Source organism: Podarcis erhardii, assembly GCF_964252035.2.
Source record: "Podarcis erhardii genome assembly, chromosome: 2".
In the NCBI taxonomy this organism is placed as follows: domain Eukaryota; kingdom Metazoa; phylum Chordata; class Lepidosauria; order Squamata; family Lacertidae; genus Podarcis; species Podarcis erhardii.
This window is the reverse complement of record NC_138498.1, coordinates 116,324,089-116,346,177: the sequence shown is the minus strand read 5'-3', so window position 1 is coordinate 116,346,177 and position 22,089 is coordinate 116,324,089. Positions and strand designations below refer to the sequence as shown.

Here is a 22,089-nt window from a genome sequence, read left to right as displayed (position 1 = left end):
AAGTCCTAGGCTCTGTGGTTTAACCCACAGCGCCACCCACGTCCCTAATGAACGAGTTAGTATAGTTTACGGCTTTCACACCCACCCCACATTCCCCATTCCTGTTTCTCTTCCACGTATTATCGGATTGTGATGTTGGCTTAGATGGTGGGTTTAGATCCCCTCCTTTACTACAGACACCCCCAAACAACACTTGGAAGTGTAGTTTGTTTAAGGATGCTGAGAATTGTGAGGCGGCTCCTACTCCTCTCACATAACTACAGTTCCCAGAGTAGTTTAACAGACAATCCCTCTTCACAGGGAACTATGTAGCTCTGTGTGGGCAATGGGGAGGGTTTTTTTCTAAGGCTTTCAGCACCCTTGAAACTACACTTCCCATGGTTCTTAGGGAGAAGATATACCTGTTTAAAGTGATATGATACTGTCTTAAATGTAACGTGCAGACAGGGCCCCAGTCTTAAGCAAGACACACAGGAGAAAGTGAATCAGAGCCACCCACCCTCACAAAAAAAACCTGACTAACTTTTTTTAATAATAAAAAAAAACATTTTATTTAATTTTTTTGAAAAGAGCAGGAAATTTTAAGTAACCAAAGAAGAACAAAGCAAAGGCAGTAGATTCCTTCTGAGCAGGTTCCGTAATCCTTAACAAAGCAGCAACTCTGAGGAAACGTTCTGTCCAAAATCAAACCAGTTTTTTCTTACTTGATCCCCCCCCCCCCCGAGCTACTCTGCATTGGGAGGGGGGCCAGAATAGCCCCACTGCAAAGCCAAGGGGGCACAAAGGAAACAACCCCTCCCTGCTGTTGACTATCAGCAACTACTCTCGCAGGTAAACTGCTCATAAACAGGGGGCTCCATATAGTTATCGTTACCTCTTGTGGTGTGCTCAGGTGCTGAGTGCTCACAGCATTTATTCAAAAACGGGTCACCGAGAAACAAGAAGGGAGGTATTAGCATGCTCAGAGGGAACACCAAGGTTTTGCAGAAATACAAAAAAAGACCCCCTAACCCTGCAATATTAAAAAATCCAGAACAGCCCAATAAGGACTGAGCATGCTCAGTGGCAACCAAGTGTTATGTGTTTGTTCGGAAGAGGGGAATGGAATGGAATATCCTAGGAGAGGGCATCACGGGCTGGCTGGCTGGCTGGCTGCAGTGCTGAATGTGAACATTCAAAAGGTCTTGTATACCTTGAAAAATAGCCCATCCTCCATGAATATATCAAAACCCACTTTAACACCACCACCAATTATTTTGATCCGGCTCACAAATAATTCCACCTCTACTGCCAACTATCCCTTTGGGTTGAAGGAACATCAAAAACACCAAAATGAGCAAGAACCTAATCCCACCCCCCCCACCCCATACAAAAGTAACCACCCCCATTGCCAGCAGCTATAAAGCCCATTTACACAACCTAATCCGATGTAGGTTTACTCCAAAGTAATTCCCTGCTGTGTTCAGCTAAGTGCACACAGGATTACAGCTACATAGGTCTACAAATGTCTATCTCATCCGTCTCCAACTCTTCCTTCTATTTATTTATTTTTCCAAACAGCACACAAATGGCATAAAGAGATGCATACTTTTCAAAAAGGCATGAGGAAGATGAGGTACATCCACAGGGGAGCAAAGAAGGGGAGATAACTATAATCACAAGGGGGAAAGGAACCAGAGAGCAGAGAATTCATTCGGCCAAGCAGCAAGTCATTCGATTTCCACTTGGACGGAAACTCCGCTCCACAAGAAGAGAGATGATCAGGTTCCAATTCAGTTTGACAACGGCATCCTTTAGGGGTCTCTACTCTTCAGTTTTCTTCAGATCCAGCCCTGCATAAGAATGGATTTCTTTTAAAAGCATGTATACATCCTTGTTGCTTTTGTCTTTACCCAAACCCACAAGCCCCCTCTTTTCAAACTTATATTTGGTCGCATCCACACCATGCACTTAAAAGCACAAAACAATCCCAGGAACTGTAGCTCACCTCCCGCCCCAAAGAGGTATAATTTCCTCCCACCTCAAAGAGGTATAATTTCCTCCCACCTCCTTCCCCAAGCCTAGCTAGTGCTCTCCCAGTTCTGGGAAGCTGGGGAAGCTTTAGGGCAGGGGTGAGCAAACTTTTTCAGCAGGGGGCCGGTCCACTGACCCTCAGACCTTGTGGGGGGCAGGACTATATTTTGGAAAAATAAAATAAAATGAATAAATTCCTATGCCCCACAAATAACCCAGAGATGCATTTTAAATAAAAGCAAACATTCTACTCATGTAAAGACACGCTGATTCCTGGACCGTCCGCGGGCCGGATTTAGAAGGCGATTGGGCCAGATCCAGCCCCCGGGCCTTAGTTTGCCTACCCATGCTTTAGGGTAAGGTTACCAGATGTCCCCGTTTCCCGGGGACAAGTCCCCAGATTTACAAATCAATCCCCTGACAAAATCCATTGAAGTTGAAAAGTGCCCCGAATTCATTGAAAAAAATCTGGTAACCTTACTTTAGGGCCCTGTCAGAGCTTTCATACCTTCTTCCCAAAGTTGGGCACCTCCTTACTTGGGCTTTGCAGTGCCTCCTTCCCAAAGCCTTTGGGAAGACAGTGTGAGGGCTGGGGTAGGGGGCAAATTTAGGCCTCGCACAGGGAGCCATAGAACCCAAGTCCGCCACTGCCTCAAGAAACCAGCACCTGTAGGATTCCCCGGGGTGGGGAATGTGCTTCAAAAATATGGTGTGGATGGTGACCTTTCTGTTTTTCAAAACACACCAGGCCTTTCTTCTACCAAGTCGGGTAATTTGTCTCCCTGGGTCAGTGTTATCCACTCTTGTCTGGCAGCAGATCTCAGGGCAGACTTTATCACTAGCAACCTAGTTTTCAGTGCTAGCTGCCTAGTCCTTTTAATACAGGGAATGGCAGGGATTGAACCTGACGGCAAAGTCGGAGCTCTACCACTGAGTGGTAAGGATGGGCAGAAGACGGTAGATCAGGATCTAGTGATAGATGTCTAGGTGATTTGCTGATGGTTCCATAAATAAATTTAGGGTTAGTTCTCAGTTATGGGATAAACCTGGGTCAGGGTTGCATAGGTTGAAAACGATGCTCTGTGTTTGTTTTAAACTAGTATGGCACAGAGAGAGGGTGGGATTCAACTAAGTCACATGCAAGGAATGAGGTTTATTTGTGCAGCAGACTTTGCAAAGAGTTTGCAGCCAGGTTTATACAGTGGTACCTCGGGTTACATACGCTTCAGGTTACAGACTCCGCTAACCCAGAAATACTACCTCGGGTTAAGAACTTGGCTTCAGGATGAGAACAGAAATCGTGCTCCGGCGGCGTGGCAGCAGCAGGAGGCCCCATTAGCTAAAGTGGTACCTCAGGCTAAGAACAGTTTCAGGTTAAAAACGGACCTCCGGAACAAATTAAGTACTTAACCCGAGGTACCACGTAATTTCAATGGAGAGAGGGGAGTTTTAAACTTGAAACTGGGGAGCAGGGTTGGGGAGTTGAAGGTGCCTGAGTAATTCTCTGGGGGTCTGATAGAACATTTGAGAGCAAAGGAGTCACAAGATTAAATAAAGGAAAGAGGGAAGGAATAAAAAAGCTGGCGGACACAAATGAAATATGCAAAAGGTCACAGGCCAACAATCTGCATGAAATACACTTTGCCTGGGCATCAGGCCACTTCTCCCAATAAGAGTATTTGTATGGACTTTTACAACTCAATTCAATTCAGTTCTTCAATTCAATTACTTACCTCACAGGGTTCTTGTGATGATATAAGACGGGTGCAAAAAGACATCGTCAGACGGAAGCTCTTCTTCGGTTTTGATCGTTTCTGGAGACTCTTTCCTCGGTCCGTGGATTTTCTGATGGCTAACAAGGTGTGTCCTGCGATTGAACCTTTTCCCACAGTCAGGGCATCCGTAGGGTCTCTCTCCAGTGTGGATTCTCTGATGGCTGATAAGGTTTGTGCTGCGATTGAACTTCTTCCCGCAATCTGTGCATTCAAACGGCTTCTCCCCCGTGTGGATTTTCTGGTGCATCTTCAGGCCTGACCGGCGGCAAAAGCTTTCGCCACAATCTGAGCACGTGTACAGCTCCCTGGCTGTATGAATGCTCTGATGTCTAATGAGGTGCTTGTTCCGGCTGAAACTTTCGCCGCACTCAGAGCATTTGAAAGTCTTCTCCCCTGTGTGGTTTTTCTGGTGCCTAATGTAAGTCGATCGATCGCAAAAACTTTTGCTGCAGAGCAGGCATTTGTACGGTTTCTCGCCCGTGTGGCTTCTCTGGTGTGTTATGAGATGGTGGCTCTGGCTGAAGCTTTTCCCACATGCGGTGCATTTGTACGGCCTGTCTCCAGTGTGAAGCCTCTCGTGTCTCACCAGACTCGACTTGTCGCAAAACTGTTTGCTGCAGGAGGAGCACGAGTATGGCTTCTCGCCCGTGTGCATTCTCTGATGTGAAATAAGGTTTGAGTTCCGACTGAACCCCTTCCCGCAGTCCAAGCATTTGAACGGCTTCACTCCCGCGTGGATTTTGCTGTGGTTATTGAGATGAGAGCTCCGCCGGAAGTTTTTGCCACAGTCTGCACATTCGTACGGCTTCTCCCGGCCATGGACTCTTATATGCATGATGAAGCCAGCTCTGGAGATAAACACTTTGCCACAATCGGAGCAGTCATAGAGTTCCTGTCCCGAGTTGTTCCTCTGATGTCTGTTGAGGCCGTGGAATAATCTATCACTTGGCCTCTTTAATTTGGGGGTTGCCTGTTCTGCTGCCGTTTCACCCTCCGGCGCAACGGATTCATTCCTATGCTCCTCTGTTCCATATTCCTTTGGCTCTGCTGGTTTTGAAATTGTCTCCTCAAAGTCCGGGCAGTTCTCTCCTTCTAGTGGCATCCCGTCATTTTCATCCTGACCTTCGTCACCTGATATTAATATAAGAATAATGAAAACCATCATTCTTTCTATTTCTGATGTTCAGGTCGCGAGTGGCATTGCTGATGTAGCCAAAACACAGGATTTGGATTAAACAATTTTTGGGAAAGAATGGACTACCAAAATTGTCACAAGAAAATAGATCAATCCTGAACTGCAAAATAACACGACAAGAGATTGAACAAGCCATTCAGAACATGCAACTGGGCAAATCTCCAGGGCCAGGTGGGCTGACCTCCAAGTATTATAAGACATTAAAAGACTATTTGATACAACCATTGATGGAGGTTAGCAATGAAATTATGGAGGGGAAGAAGGCGCCGGAATCGTGGAAAGAAGCTTTTATCACATTGATACCAAAATCGGAAGCTGAAAAGACACAACTTAAGAACTACCGTCCCATCTCTCTCTTAAATGTGGATTACAAAATATTTGCAGACATTTTGGCAAGCAGACTGAAAAAAGTTTTGAATGAAGTAATTCACAAGGACCAGGCAGGCTTTCTCCCAGGCAGACATTTGTTTGCTAATACAAGGAACATTATTGATATCTTGGAACTCTTGCAAACAAATATCAACACAAAAGCAGTGCTAATTTTTATAGATGCGGAGAAGGCCTTTGATAATGTCTCCTGGAAATTTATGAAGGGAAATTTAGAAGGGATGGGAGTGGGACGGGGGTTTGAAAATGGGATTGATGCAATCTATTCAGAACAAAAGGCCAAATTGATAGTTAACAATGTGGTTACAGAAGAGTTCAAAATTGAAAAAGGAACACGACAAGGCTGTCCTATCTCCCCACTGTTATTTATCTCGGTTCTGGAGGTGCTCTTGAATATGATTAGAGGGGATCGGTTGGTGGAAGGAATTCAGGTCGGAGCGAAACAATACAAACTTAAAGCTTTTGCAGATGACCTAGTTTTGACCTTGCAGGAGCCAGAATCTAGTACGAAAAGAGTATTACAATTGATTCAAGACTTTGGTCGGGTGGCGGGATTTAAATTAAACAAACAGAAAACTAAGGTATTGGGAAAAAATTTGACAGATATAGAGTCAGAACTGTTTCAGAGAGAGACAGAACTAAATGTGGTTAAAAAAGTAAAGTACCTAGGGGTAAACATAACAGCAAAAAATCTGAGTCTATTCAAGGACAATTATGATAAATGTTGGTCAGAAATTAAGAGAGACTTAGACCGTTGGACAAGATCGAAACTTTCTTTGTTAGGCCGAATTGCTGCCATCAAGATGAATGTATTGACAAAAATGTTGTTTTTGTTTCAAACACTACAGATTGTGGACAAGGCGGAGTGCTTCCAGAAGTGGCAGAGAGATATATCTAAGTTTGTCTGGCAGGGCAAAAAGCCCAGAATTAAGTTTAAGATATTAACTGACGTGAAAGAGAGAGGAGGTTTTGCCCTGCCGGACTTAAAGTTGTACTATGAGGCCGCAGCTTTCTGCTGGCTAAAAGATTGGCTACTTCTCGAAGACACTGACGTACTGGACTTGGAAGGTTTTAATAACGCTTTTGGTTGGCATGCATACTTATGGTATGATAAGGTTAAGATCAATAAGGCCTTCAAGAACCATATTGTCAGAAAAGCAGTGTTTAATGTCTGGACAAAATATAAAGACTTATTGGAAAACAAAACTCCAAGGTGGCTTTCACCTCTGGAAGCTAAGGCCCGAAAAAGACCCAATATGGAGGCCAGATGGCCAAAATATTGGGAAATATTAGAAAAAGATGGAGACAATTGGAAATTGCAGAGTTTTGAGAAATTAAAGGACAAAGTGCAAGACTGGTTACACTACGCTCAGATTAAAGAAGTTTTTAAAAATGATAAAAAGTTAGGGTTCCAGGTGGAGAAATCGAAATTGGAAACAGAACTGTTAGAACCTAAGACTAAGGTACTTTCAAGAATGTATAACTTGCTGTTAAAATGGAACACACAAGACGAAACGGTTAAATCGGCTATGATAAAGTGGGCACAGGACATTGGGTATAACATCATGTTTGATGACTGGGAAAGGTTGTGGACCACTGGGTTGAACTTCACTGCTTGTAATGCTTTGAAGGAAAATGTAATGAAAATGATATATAGATGGTACATGACCCCAGTTAAACTTGCCAAAATATACCACCTGTCTGATAATAAATGTTGGAAATGTAAAGAAAATGAAGGAACATTCTTTCACCTCTGGTGGACGTGTCCTAAAGTGAAGGCTTTCTGGGAAATGATATATAATGAGTTGAAAAAGGTATTTAAGTATACCTTCCTTAAGAAACCAGAGGCCTTCCTTCTGGGTATTGTTGGCCAGAGGGTGATAAAGAAGGACAGAACTTTTTTCCTGTATGCAACAACGGCAGCAAGGATACTCATCGCTAAATATTGGAAGACCCAAGATCTACCCACACTGGAAGAATGGCAGATGCAACTGATAGACTATATGGAACTGGCTGAGATGACCGGCAGAATTCGAGACCTGGGAGAGGAGAGGGTTGAAGAAGATTGGAAGAAATTCAAGATTTATCTACAAAAATATTGTAATTTGGTTGAATGTTAATAAGGATGCTAGATCATAAACAATTGAGCACCATTAAAATAGTTGGAATCAGGATGATAAAGTGAGATTGAGGAAAACATAAAAATTCTTTTATTCTTAGAGAATTATTAATTATATGTAAAATGAGTAGGACATAAGAATGCAAACAAGTTGATAAATTGCTGATAAAAAAATTTTATTGATGTAAATGGGAGTGGGAGGTGTGAGGGAGTCCAAAGAAGCTATGAAAATATGTTATAAAACATGTTAAATTGCTCTTTAATTTTTGCATTTGTATTAAAAATCCTAATAAAATATTATTAAAAAAACAACAACACAGGATTTGGGGTGGTGTGAAGGAAGAACTAAGCTACCTGCAATGCGATTGGTCAGTTAGTTAAATATTTTTATTTATTTGCTATGCCCATGGCAGAACGACTCCATTCACACAGAAGAGGGTGTGCGGAACCCCAAGATTTGCAGAAGTGCACACAAATAATCTGGTGAAGAAAACCCTAAAAGGGGGGGGGGACCCACAAAACAGTCAATGGAGAGATGAACTTGCTCACTGGCCATAGAATAATGATTGACATTTTAGGGGAGGAGGGGCAGCTGTGGGACAGCAAACCAGGAGAGGGAATGGGCTGAAGTGGCTGGAATCCTGAAAAGAGGCACTCCAGGGTGTAACACATTGTTGCAGGTCCTGCATGCCATAATTGCAATAAGCATTTAAGCAGTGGAGGCTGGTGCCCATTGGAGCTGGTAGGGCGGAAAGCAGACCAACAGAATCAATGGGGTGGCTGTAAGTTTAAAAGGTTAAAAAAAAGGCAGCTGGCAAAGGAAAACTTGAAGTTGGTGGTAGGGCTGGGCCATATCTGGTTTTCAACATTTGCGATATATCGCCAGCTAAACATTGTGATCTATTGATATAGGACAGGGGTTAGCAAACTTTTTCAGCAGGGGGCCGGTCCACTGTCCCTCAGACCTTGTGGGGGGCCGGACTATATGGGGGGAAATGAACGAATTCCTCTGCCCCACAAATAACCCAGAGATGCATTTTAAATAAAAGGACACATTCTACTCATGTAAAAACATGCTGATTCCTGGACTGTCTGCAGGCCGGATTTAGAAGGCGATTGGGCCAGATCCAGCCCCCGGGCCTTAGTTTGCCTACCCATGATATAGGACAAGGTCTGAAATAAGGATGGAGCTGGTTTTCAACTTCGTGATATATCACCAGCTAAACATCTTGATAGGGACGCGGGTGGCGCTGTGGGTTAAACCACAGAGCCTAGGACTTGCTGATCAGAAGGTCGGCGGTTCAAATCCCCACGACAGGGTGAGCTCCTGTTGCTCGGTCCCCACTCCTGCCAACTTAGCAGTTCGAAAGCACGTCAAAGTGCAAGTAGATAAATAGGTACCGCTCCGGCGGGAAAGTAAACAGCGTTTCCGTGCGCTGCTCTGGTTCTCCAGAAGCGGCTTAGTCATGCTGGCCACATGACCCAGAAGCTGTACGCCGGCTCACTCGGCAAGTAAAGCGAGATGAGCGCCGCAACCCTAGAGTCGGCCATGACTGGACCTAATGGTCAGGGGTCCCTTTACGTTTAAACATCTTGATATATGAATATATCCCAATGTCTGAAATAAGGATGGAGCTATGTAAAGCCACAGGCTGGCTTCGCGGTTTCCCCCACATTGCGATTTTTGCACAACACACACACACACACACAATTCTCAATATATTGCCACGTCAATAACTAAGCCCATATCACGATATGGACTTCAAACTGGTTTTGAGTGACATAGCAATATATCGCCCTGCCCTAGTTGTTGGGGCAGTGCCTCATTTATCTAACAGATCCACTGCATAGAACCTGTTTTATACCAGGCCAAATTATTTGTCCATTGAGCCCAATATTTTCTGCTTTGTATGTTGTCTGTAACCTTTCAAAGAAGGCTTCCTTGTCAGCTGGTTTTCAATCCTTTTTAATCTGGGAGATGCTAGGAATCGAACCTATGAACTTAGGTGGTGGAACATGTGCTCTATTACAGTACTCAGCTATGGGAACATCTGCCTGTCCCCAGAGCAAAATGGCATATGTAACAGAATTTTTGAAAAGGAAACAAGAGCAAGATAAGCAAGTGTACAATTTGCTTCCAGTGCAACTCATCCTTGCCTAGCACACTGGCTGCTTCTTCTTCCTCCTCCTCCTCCTCATCTTCACCCTCCTCCTTGACCTCCCTGTAGAGCTGCCTGAGGGTCAGATCCATCGAAGAACCTTCTCCCGCAGAGAAATTCATAGCAGCCTCCTCTTTCATCCCCACCTGAAACAACGGGAGAGAATTTCAGTCCAGGATGGCGCAGGGGTGGAGTCCATAAGACGAGTCCTGTTGGATCAGACCAACATCCCATTTCCGCCTCTGGGAAGCCCACAAGCAGGTCTAAAAGTCAACAGCCCTCCCCAAGTCAGAGATGTATATAGTACATTCACCTATCGTGGCTAAAGAGCCATTGGTAACCTCACTCGCTACTAATTCCTCATCCCCTTTTAAAGCTGTCTGAGCAGGTGGCTGTCACCTCATCTTGTGGCAGCGAGTTCCATAAGCTCAGTCACACATTTTGCTTGAAGAAGTGTGGTTTCCTGCCCACCCCACTCCATGTCCTGAATCTACTCATCATCAATCTCACTGGAGGATATTTCCCACCCCAATCACCCTGCTGCAAAGTCTAGCACTGCAAAGAACAAAAACATTTCTGTCTCTTCCTCTACTTTATGCATGAATGCTGTAAATCTCGCTCATGTCCCTACCCACTTTTGTTGCATCTTCCCCCCTCCGGAAGCAAAAAAGCCTTTCCTTGTAAAGAAAGTGCTCCATGGGACATTTTTGCTTGACCTGGTTTGCATCTCCCCCAGTCACACAAAGCGACTATTACCAGAATGACTCATCCCGTAAGCCAGGGAAAGGGAACCAGGTCCAGCCAGCGGGCTGGATCCTGACCCACCCCTGCCAATCACCTGACGCCACAACAATGTCAGGTGACCTGTTTGGCTTTGCTGGTACTGATGGGCAGCTGATTTTTCAGTGCTTGCTGCTGTGATCATCTGTGCTTGCAAAGGCACAGGGTTCAAATGGCCCGGCAAGACAACCTGGGAGGCTTAAGTGGCCCCAATTAGGCCCACGGACCCCAGGTTCCCCACTACTGCCGCCAGCTAAGTACCACAACTTACATACATCCTACCACCAATAGCACGGCCAGCTCAGGACCATTGAGAAGAAAATACCTGTTGGTCCTGCCTCTGAGCCTCTCGCTGCCTCAGGAGAAAATGCTCAGCAAGGGCTACAGCGTGGAAGCAGCTCTCCGAATCGCGTTCTTTGATCCAGCTCAGCATTTCTGGGGGCAGGATGGCCAAGAATTGCTCCAGAATCACCAGCTCCAGGATCTCCTCTTTGGTGTGCCTCTCTGGCATGAGCCACTGGTGGCAAAACTTCCGCAGTTGACAGTAGGCCTCCCACGGCCCCTCGGCTTCTTCATAGCCAAACTGACGGAAGCGCTGGCGCTGGCATTCGGGACTGATGGACTCTGTGGCCTCGGCCTCGCTTGCCTGCTCGTCGCTGCTCCCGCTGTCGCTTTTCACACTTTGGGCCTCTTGGGCTGCCCGGGTGCGTCCCGTCCCGAGCCGGGGCCTTGTCCTGCCTTTAGCCCACCGGCTGGTGGACGCTGCTCCTTCGGAGTGGGAAAGGGAATCCTTAACATCGTCCGTCAATCCTGTCTCTTCCAGTTCCAGGTCTCCCTGCCCTGACAGAGGGGACTCCGAGGCATCTGGGTAGTCCTGCCACTGCCCGTCCCACTGCCGGGACGACGGTCCTTCGCCAACTTCCTGTTTAATGCCTTGCGGCGATGCTGCAACAATAACCGTCTCCACCTCGGAGGCCAGGGAGGTCTCCCCGGTTCTCTGCAGCCCTCTCCTGGATCCACGTTCTCGCCTCTCCATTTTTATTTCTGGCTTCACGTGCTGGTCAAACTCATGAAGGTCCAGGGGCGAGAATTCTGCTGCCTTCTCTGTTGTCATTTTCCACCCACAACCACCCTCTCTCTTTTTTTTAATAAGCGACGATCCTAGCTAAGCTCTGTCCCTCCATCCCCTTTCAGGCCGACGTAGTGGAAAGCTTCTTTGCTTCGTAACTGCAATTACAGCAAGTCAAAGCAGAACTCCAGCCATGATAAGAGTTTCTGTGAACCGCCCTAAGACCTCCGGGTATAGGGGGATATATAAATTCAATAAATAATAATAATGATAATAAGCAGACCCCCAAGAGCTCAGGCCGATGCCAATCTTCCTCAGACGTCTTTGCTTGTCTGGGGCTGCCCTGTAGGACAAAAAGCACAAACAACAAGTGAGGCAACAAGGAAAACATTGCTCTTCTCCCTAGTAAGAAGTATATTTTGTTTTTTAATAAGTGGAACCTGCAGCAAAAAATGGTGCATTGTGTCCTCACCTCCAAAGAGAAAGGCTGCTTTTCATGCTTCCAGTTAGCCGGGACACTTCATTTCATTCTCCAATCCCACTTACTCCCCCCTCGCCCCTCGCCCCTGCCCGGCAGTATGAATGAACTTTATTACGGTCTCAGACCAGGATTAAAAAAGCATATAGATAAAATAGCAGTTAGGATTTTTTTAACCGATAATTGTTAGAGCAAATTAGGACATGGAAACAGGCACAGGATAAAACATCTGGATAAAATACAAGATTAAACACGGATAATGGATGGATAAAAAACTGATAATTAAAACAGATAGGAACTAAAAACAAACAAAGACACACAGTTAAAACAACTGTAAGAGCATAAGAACTACAAGACTCGCAGTTAAAACAACTATAAGAGGCTGCAGAGTAGAAGCCTCTTAAATAGAGGACACTCACAACATTAGAAACTGCTGTGCAAATATGGTTAAAACAGACAATTAAAACAATGTACAACACTAAATTTAGCAACAATATACAACAGTAAACTGTCCCAGGGAGTTGACTCAGAATCACCCATGGAACCGTGTTTGGGGCCCGGCAGTATATTCTTGTACATCAGCAAACATGGATAGCTCAGTTGGTTAGAGCATGGTGCTGATAACGCCAAGGTTGCAGGTTTGATCCCCATATGGGACAGCTGCATATTCCTGCACTGCAGAGGGTTGGGCTTAGATGATCCTCAGGGTCACTTCCAATCCTATGATTCTATTATTTGGATTCCACCAATCCTGGCTATACCTCCCTCTGTTTCTACGCAACCCCATTGTGGCTTTAAAGTTGTCAGCGCTCAACATGCGAGCGCATTATTACAAGGAGTGATTTATTTTAGCGCATTCATTTCCCACCCTTTCAAGGCTGTGTACAGAGTTGTGCTCCCCACTCAGTTACCCTAGAACAGGGGTCAGCAAACTTTTTCAGCAGTGGGCCGGTCCACCATCCCTCAGACCGTGTGGTGGGCCAGACTGTATTTTTGGGGGAAAATAATGAACAAATTCCTATGCCCCACAAATAACCCTGGGATGCATTTTAAATAAAAGGACACATTCTACTCATGTAAAAACACGCTGCTTCCCGGACCATCCGCAGGCTGGATTGAGAAGTCAATTGGGCCAGATCCAGCCCCCAGGCCTTAGGTTGCCTACCCCTGCCCTAGAACAAGCCAGGATTTTTTTCTAAAGCTTTGATGCAAGAATTACACCAAAGCAGACATCAGGTGAGTGAATTTTATAATTAAGATGCCACCACCAGAAATTCAGTTTCTATGGTAATACCCAGGAAGTCTTGCATCCAAGTACAGTGGTACCTCGGGTTACAGACGCTTCAGGTTACAGACTCTGCTAATCCAGAAATAGTACCTCGGGTTAAGAACTTTGCTTCAGGATGAGAACAGAAATTGCACAGCGGTGGTGCAGCGGCAGCGGGAGGCCCCATTAGCTGAAGTGGTACCTCAGGTTAAGAACAGTGTCAGGTTAAGAACGAACCTCCAGAACAAATGAAGTACTTAACCTGAGGTACCACTGTACTAACCAAGTACAGACCCTGCTTAGCTTCCAAGATCAGGCAAGACTGAGCTTGCTCAGGTGAAAACACGAACAGGCACATGTGGAGCATTCTGTCACCAAGCCGTGAAGAGCAACATTATGGGAGAGGTGTTTCCAGCTACCCCACCTCTTGTCATTGGAAGACCTGCAAGTTGCTGTAGGAGGAGAGGGACTCTGAGCAACTGAGCCCTGAGATCATCATCTGAGGTGCTTCTTCATATGCCTCCTCCACAAGAGGCCTGGAGGGCGGCAACATGAAAATGGCCTTTTTTGTGTTGGCTCCCCATTTGTGGAATGCTCTCTCTCTTAGGTGGCAGGCAAAAACATTTCTCTATAACCAGGCCTTTGGCTGATTAGCATTATATGGCCTTTTAAATGTGTTTGTGGGAGGGGGCGCTATTGGCTTGTTTTTGTTTTATTATGTCTTTTGTATTCACATTTTGTAATTTTTTTGTTGGGAATTGCCCTGTGATCTTTGACTGTAGGGCAGTATACAATTTTAATAAATGAACGAATGAATAAAAATAACATCATGGGAAAGGTGTTTCCAGGACCAAGGTGAAAGTGTCAAGTTTCCTTGTTAACTCTGCTATTGGATATTATGCTATCTTCTTACATTTATAGTACTGAAATGTTGCCGTTGTTTTGTATGTTGCTATATTTGATATCGTGTTGTTGTTTTATTATGCAGTTTTGTAATTGTTTCGCAGTGCTTGGCTTTGAAATACATTTCGGCTTCATTTGTTGTAAGCCGCTTTGAGCAATTTTTTGGGGGGTGGGGTGGGTGGAAAAGAAGCATACAGATAAAACACTGAATGAATGAAGAGTTTTAAAGGTTAAAACCAGCACTTTGAACTGAGCGTGGGAACACATGGGGAGTCAGTGGCAAGGAGTACCATAGCTCAGCTTCCCTCAAGTTAAATACAGTGGTACCTCAGGTTAAGTACTTAATTCATTCCGGAGGTCCGTTCTTAACCTGAAACTGTTCTTAACCTGAAGCACCACTTTAGCTAATGGGGCCTCCTGCTGCCGCTGCACCGCCGGAGCCCGATTTCTGTTCTCATCCTGAAGCAAAGTTCTTAACCCGAGGTACTATTTCTGGGTTAGCGGAGTCTGTAACCTGAAGTGTATGTAACCTTAGGTACCACTGTACAGACATTTTCTCTAGGGATATTGTGGAATCTGCTGAACCAGAGGCTCAAAATGGAGATGGCTTTCCCCCTTCTCACACCCACATGCCTCTCAGAGTACTATATTTTCCTGTTCTCCTACTGATGAATGGAGGAAATGGAATCTATATGCCCCAATAGCCGCCGCCCCCCTCAGAAATTGCTCTGTAAGCAGTCTAGCCATCTGTATGCATGCCTTCTCAGAAAATGCAGGAATTAATCTATTTGTTGAAACTTGTGTAATAGAGCTTTGCACATGCTCTTGTGCCCTGGAAGTTGTTTTTATACAGAAAGTGGCTCTGATAAGAAATGAGAGAAACCCAACGACCCCCATAACCCCCACTTTTGAGTTTGCCACAAAATGTTGTGTAAACTGGCTATTCAAGAAGGTCAGTCACAAGAAGACGAGCTAACTGATGTCTGGTGTCTGTTTTTAAACTTGCACAGGTCAGCTGTATGGGCAAGAAACCAGCACAGGCTGGCAGATGCAGACAAGACAGAACAGGAGTGGGGTGGGGGAGAGACTAGAAAGTTCTTACTTTGCAGTTTGGGCGAACAAGGGGGGAGCGAAGAAGCTAATCTGTTCTTTTTGCCTGCTTGAGTAAAGTCCCTCTTTTTTTGCCTGCTCGTTTGTAACTCATTATAAGAAGGGCCCCCGAAACTGGCTCAGGGCCTCAATCCCTGAGAGATATCTCACTGGGGTCACCTGCGCAGGTCAATAAATGCTGACCTTCCTTGGAAAGATCCAGTGTCTGTCGTCACTGACTGGAGATTCCTGCAACATTTCCACACTCAGCTGGTACCTTATTTTCCCACCCCTACCTCAAGCTGGCAATTTCTCCCCCCTTCCCCCTAGAGTTTTATGTTTATTCTTTCTTCCAAAAACACCTTTATTCTCTTATCCCATTATAGTCCCAGTTTTTTTTTAAGACACTGTGATAATGAACATCAACTTTCCTTTGTAGGTGAATGTACTTCAAATAATACTAACCCTTGGTGCTGTGGGTTAAACCACAGAGGGCTTGCCAATCAGAAGGTCAGCGGTTCGAATCCCCACGATGGGGTGAGCTCCCGTTGCTTGGTCCCTGCTCCTGCCAACCTAGCAGTTCGAAAGCACCTAAAAGTGCAAGTAAATAAATAGGTGCCACTCTGGAGGGAAGGTAAACGGCGTTTCCGTGCGCTGCTCTGGTTTGCCAGAAGCGACTTAGTCATGTTGGCCACATGAACCGGAAGCTGTATGCCGGCTCCCTCAGCCAATAAAGCGAGATGAGCGCCGCAACCCCCAAGTCGTCTGCAACTGGACCTAATGGTCAGGGGTCCCTTTACCTTTACCTCCTCTGGCCTCCTCTCAGAAGAGGGAGGCCTTACATCCCTAAACACACACAGCTTCCTTGTCATCTTTGCACAGGAAATGAGGAGCTACTAGTCCTGGCAAGAGCTTCTGCCACGGCACTGGCCCAATTTAGAGGCCACAGCATGGCTAGGAGATATGGCAGGCACATGAAAAGCCCACCAGCCAATCTGTGTTATGGAAGCCCACCTGAAAGGAGCCCCAAGGCCCACTGGTGGCTTACGAGCCCATTCTTTGAGATGCACCACTTTAAAGCTATTTCAATTTAATATTGTATTTATATTGTTGTAGTCCATTCCAGCGACCTGCTTGTGAAGGACAGGTAAAGTACTACTAGCAAATAAATAAACACAGTATAATAAATAAGATTATCACCGCTCTTTTTTAGTGGGTAAAGGGCAAGTAAGAAGTTCCGGTATGTGTTTAAGTGGAGTTTGATATGAAACCAAAACCTCGTTGGCTCTAATGTCTTCCAAACACCTGAGTTACATCCTTTTGGGATTATTGTAACACACTCTGGGTGGGGCCGCCATTGCAAAATGCTCAACGGGATCAAAGGGCCCCAGAGAGATTGCTGACCGGAGATGGTTAAAAGTAGGATATGACACCCTTGTTACAACAGGGCCATTCAAAGTGCTGGTTATGACCTGTAAAGTCCTATACAAGATGGGTCCTTGGCATGTGAAAAACTGCATTGCTTCATATGAAGCTGCCTTATCTCTGGGATCTTTGTGGGAGGCTGTTCTCGCAGGGACACTTGCTGAGGGCGCAGGGCAGGGCCTTCTTGGCGTTGGCACCCAGACTATGGAACTCCCTCCTTGTCCTTCCACCAGCAAGTTAAGACTTTATGGTCCCAACAGACTTTGGGGGAACTGACTGCTTTTTAGTGAAAGGGCTGGCGCCCTACTGCTCTTATTGCAATTACTTGTCTGAGATTTTCTTTCCCTCTTCCCCGCAGCATGGATTTTCACAGCGCTAATTACATTGCACACACACCCAACTGTTGAATGGAAGTGCGGAAGGAGAGTGCAATTATGGGATGTCGAGGCCCCCTCCCCTCCCCCCTCTTCCCCCGCCTGCAGCTCTTCTGCTCCCCAAGAACCAGGCAAACCCGCCTTCCAACTTACCGGTCCCGGGCGAGGCCTCCCTCCGGCTCCTCCCAATGGAAGCTGCGATGACAGGGGCTCTTGGCAGGGAACCTGCAGCTTCCGAGCAAACACAATCAGGCATGCATTTTATTTTATTTTTTAACAAAAAGCAACAGAACAGTTTGCAAATTTTGCAAGGGGAGAAAGAAGAAGAAGAAGAAGGCGGCGACCACCAGCTCCGGAAGATTGCATTCGGCAGGAAGGAAGATTCTCCTCCTCCCTCCCCAAACCATCTTCCTCTCTAGCCATCTGAACTGCGCTCATTTAACCATTAGAGAACCACGGGGCGCTTTCACGGACTATGCATTTTTATTTCTGTTTTTTTTTTAAAGAGAAGGTTCGGCATTAAAATGGCATGTGCTCTGCCTAGTGGGGTGGGGAACCTGGCATCTTACCTGCAAGGCTGTATTAATCTGAAAGGGGGCGGGGGCGGGGGGGGGTCACGCTGGCCTTTCCGCCCCTTTCCTTCGATGAAAGAGAAGATCCTTTGTTTGAAAAGGGGGCCCTGAAAGGGTTAAGTGGAGAGAGAGAGCACCGATTTCCTAGATAGGCTTGAAAGGTCATGGAACGGCCTGGATTCCTCTTCCGGCCCCTCCCCTTTGACTGGAAGAGGGGGAGGGGGGATGTTGCAGCAGATGAAAGGCAGCTGTCAGCTGTCACGGACCTCGATCTTTGTAGCGGAATTGCAATTGCTGTGCCAGTTTTTCTTTTTTTAACAGCAAATATAATTAAACTTGAGATAATCACGGTCTATTTTCTGCCTGTTTACAGTGGTTGCTTCTAATGATTTAGGTGGCGTCCCTTGGCAGGCTCAGCTGGGGATAAAAACTCACCGAATAAAGTGGTGAAACTATGAAATAAATATGCTTAGGATTGCACCCCTGGTTTGTAGTGACTGTTCCCGTGATGAGTGAGGATGGGAGCAGGAGTCCCAACAACAACTTGAGGCCCATAGAATCAGCCAGTGCTCCCCCCCTGGGGGCACTCAAAGGTACGCAGTACTAGCACATCTCTCTTTTTGGTTGTTAAAAAGTGTAGCACTTAACAACCAACCTTTCTAGGGAGGAAAGCACTGGGTTCAGCATTCCTGCTTTATGCTGTTTTAAACATTGCTGTTTTCCACCTTGCGTTTCCCAGATCGTACTTCCCTTTTCATCCCCCCCCCATTTTTTTATTTTTATTGGATTATGATTTGATATGTTAATTGGATGTTTTTTACTGGAAAATTAATAAACGCTCTAACAAAAAAAGAAAGAAAGAAGTACATTTCACTGATTTCCGTGGAGTTTATTCCCCAGAAACTTTGAACAGCGTTGAAGCTGTGATGCTATTCTTTTTTTCCCTTTTCATTTTGATACATATTTTAATGATTTTTTTTTTTAAAAAAATATGTGAGCATCCTGGAGAGGACCTTCCCTGGAAAAGGGCAGGGTATACTGTGCAATAGAATCAATGGGGGAACCGTGTTTGTCTGTTAAAGTGGCCCTTCACACCCCCTTTCTGGCCCTTCTTCGCACCCCCCCTGTGTGCTTTTACTTAGCTAGAGGAGGGGTGTTTGTTGTAGAAAGTAGCTTTCTGCACAAAGGCAAAATTTCAATGACTTGCACCACCCACTTTTTTCTCTGGCCCCTGCTGACATGTGCCCCCACGCCCCCACCCCAGAAGGCAATGTGGCTCTCAGGATGAAACAAGTTCTCTACCCCTGGAATGAATGACTGAATATGCTCACTTGCTTGGGAGAAAACACACTTGGGACTTCTTAGTGAGTAAACATGCATTGACTTGGGTTGTAAGCAACTCATGTTTTCTCCCCACCCTCTTCTCATTTTATATCATTTGATTTAGGCATTTCGTCAGGAGGGTGGTATTTGGGGGGGGGCGGATAGGGGCAGCAGCAGCCCTAATTTTTACATCTAGTCATTTCATTGAAACCCAGCTCGCTTCTTCTGCAGAGATTCTCATGGGGTTAATTGCACAGAGCTCTGTTGCCTAGAGAGGACCGGGAATGGGTGTGCATTGCATGTATGTGTGTGAAAGGGGGAGAGAATGAGAGTTTTTAAAAGATGAAGCTACATGTCCACACCATACCTTGGAAGCACCTAGAACTCCCCCAAAGAATCATGGGAACTGGAGTTTGTTGAAGGTGTTGGGAACTGTAGCTCTGTGAGGGGTAAACTGGAGTTCCCAAGATTCTTTGGCAGAAGCTATGCACTTTAAATGCATGGTACGGATCTGCACATTCCTGTTTTTATTTGTTTTGGTATGGAATTGTTTATTTATAAAACACTTTTTAGCCTAAAGGTGCCCGAAGTCGTGAAGAAGATTAGTACATATCGGTATAAAAGAAAATGCACAGTAAAAGTACAGTTCATAAAATGCACCGCTCAAAGTAATATTAACAGGATCTTCAACGGCCAACATCATGGGGTGGGAGGATGTTCCACTTAGAGCAGGTCGAAGGAAAGTCCTCCATTTTAGAAGCAGAGTTTTAACCTGTGTTGATACATAGAATCATTGAATTGTAGAGTTGGAAGGGACCCTGAGGATCATCTAGTCCAACCCCCTGCAATGCAGGAACAGACTCTGCAAAGATGCAGCTGTCCATTGAAGTCACACCGCTGGGTAAGGATTGGTGTGTGCAAAACGGCCAGCTTATGGAGCCCCTTTCCCACTGGTAGAAGAACATAGGAAGCTAGCTGCCTTAACCTGAGCCAGACCCATTGGCCAGTTTGGCTCAGTATTACCCACACTGACTGGCAGCAGCTCTGTTTCGCCAGCCTTTCCCAGAGATGCTGAGATGAAATCTAGCACTTTCTTCAAGCAAGGCAGATTTATACCCCGCCCATCTGGCTGGCTTTTCCCAGCCAGTCCGGGCTGCTTCCAGCACATTAAAAACTTCCTGATACAGAATAACAGATCCGGATATTCCGTAAAAGAGGAAGGGTATCTCTTTATATGCGACCACAGCAGCAAGAGTTCTGATCGCGGCAAAATGGAAGAGTAATCTCTATACATGATTGGATCCAAAGCTGACAGAATATGGCGAATTAGATGGTCTATCAGAAAAAAATAAAGAATAAATCAAAACAGGAATTTGTTTCAAAATGGGAGGTTTTCAAAGAATATCTGAAAAATAAATATAGTAGTTTAAATTCTGTTGCAGCTTTCGAGGAACTTCAGTAATAGTTGCAAGGTAGATATAAGAAATTAGATATATTAATAAAAAGTTTAATTATGACAAAAGTGTGTATTGGCAATAAGTAATATGAAATCAAAATATGGAATAGACGGGAGGTCGGGTCTTTAGTGTTAAGACCAATATATGTTTTATTGTTTGCTAAGTAAATTATGTGTCTATGGTTATTCCTGTGGTGTAATTTGGTATTTTGTGTTTTTTTTCTTTTTTCTTGTTGTATCAAAAAAAATCTTTTTTAAAAAACAAAAAAGCAACAACTTCCTGATACAAGGCTGCCTTCAGATGTATTCTAAAAGTTGTGCAGTTCTTCATCTCCTTGACATCGGATGGGAGGGCATTCCACAGGAGGGTCTCGCTGCCAAGAAGGCCCTCTGCCTGGTTCCCTGTAACTTCACTTCTCACACTGAGGGAACTGCTAGAAGGCCCTTGGAGCTGGACCTCAATGTCCGGGCTGAATGATGGGGGTGGAGGTGCTCCTTCAGGTCTTTGCAGAAGCTCTATCTCATGCCCACAGATAATGATTCTCTGTTTATTCCTAGGAGTCCAAGACCCAGTGCTGGAGAACGAAGAGGAGCCCTTTCATGTGAAAAGTCCCGAGTCTGGAGTTGTGGGATGCAGCGGAATATCCTTAGAAAGAGCCAAAGATAACTTCCTCCAGGCTCCCAAATTGGAAAAGATCCCTGGAAACAAGGGGGGACCAGAGAGGCACCAGGAAAGCTATCTGTGGAAGGTAGCACAGCAGGCCTTCCTCTGCGAAGGAAGCGGCCAGACTTTCCACGAAAGCGTCGTCCGTGACAGGACGTGCCCGCGGAGCAGCATCGCCAGCACCAACTACGAGAAGAGCCTCCGCCAGAGCTTGGACCTCCTCAAGAACCAGAAGAAACGGCTGAGGAAGTTCAAATGCTCCTACTGCGGGGCCACGTCCAACATTCGAGCAAACATTGTCGCTCACGAGAGAATCCACACCGGCGAGAAGCCCTACAGCTGCTTAACCTGCGGCAAAAGCTTCAGCCAGAAGTCGACCCTTGTGCGGCACAAGAGGACCCACACGGGGGAGAAGCCGTACGAGTGCTCGGCGTGCGGGAAGAGCTTCAGCATCCAGTGTAACCTTTTGCGGCACGAGCGGGTTCACACGGGAGAGAAACCCTATTACTGCAAATGCTGCGGCCAGAGCTTCAGTCGGAGGCTCTGGCTTGTGATTCACGAGAGAACCCATGCAGGAGAGAAACATGTATAGAAGCTTGGAGTGTTGGGGGAGAGGTGTCACTCTTTTCCCTTCCTCTTTCTCTCGCTCTCTTACATACAGGACACCAAGTTGGCAACCCCTGAAATATCTCTTGCAATACCTAGAACATCCACTCGGTGCCACTATTTCCCCTCTAACTGATAAACACAATTTCCACCAAGGGCTTTGTTTTCCTTTGCAACTTCTGGCAAGAATTAGCACAATACAGTAATATTGTGAAATATGATATAAATTTCCTGTATATATTTCATTTATAAATATGGAAATCGACTGCATTTTCCAAGGGGTGATGTGCTTCAAATGCACAGTGTGTGCAGGCCTAGACACAACGCACACTAGCTGACATTGTTCTTTCTTAGTCTAGCCTCCCTCACAGGGTTGTTGGGAGGATAAAATGGGGGGTGGGGTGAAGAGAGAACAATGTATGGCCTTTTTGGGTG

The 22,089-nt window shown here is 45.6% G+C and overlaps 2 protein-coding genes across 2 annotated transcripts; one reads left to right on the top strand and one right to left on the bottom strand.

The window, feature by feature from the left end:
* Positions 1-1,522: 1,522 nt before the first annotated feature.
* LOC309336653 (uncharacterized protein) lies at positions 1,523-17,693 on the bottom strand. The gene is made up of 5 exons (XM_081852755.1): positions 17,187-17,693; positions 10,754-11,840; positions 9,647-9,794; positions 3,747-4,919; positions 1,523-1,832 (listed from the first exon to the last, which is right to left on the bottom strand). The coding sequence occupies exons 2-4, from the start codon at positions 11,540-11,542 to the stop codon at positions 3,748-3,750; spliced, it is 2,109 nt and encodes a 702-aa protein (XP_081708881.1). The 5' UTR covers positions 11,543-11,840; positions 17,187-17,693; the 3' UTR covers positions 1,523-1,832; position 3,747.
* Positions 17,694-19,790: 2,097 nt separating this feature from the next.
* On the top strand, positions 19,791-21,809 carry LOC309337207 (uncharacterized protein). Its single transcript, XM_081853950.1, has 2 exons — positions 19,791-19,829; positions 20,943-21,809. Exons 1-2 carry the CDS (start codon positions 19,799-19,801, stop codon positions 21,638-21,640), a joined length of 729 nt encoding a protein of 242 aa, XP_081710076.1. The 5' UTR covers positions 19,791-19,798; the 3' UTR covers positions 21,641-21,809.
* The last annotated feature ends 280 nt before the right edge of the window (positions 21,810-22,089 follow it).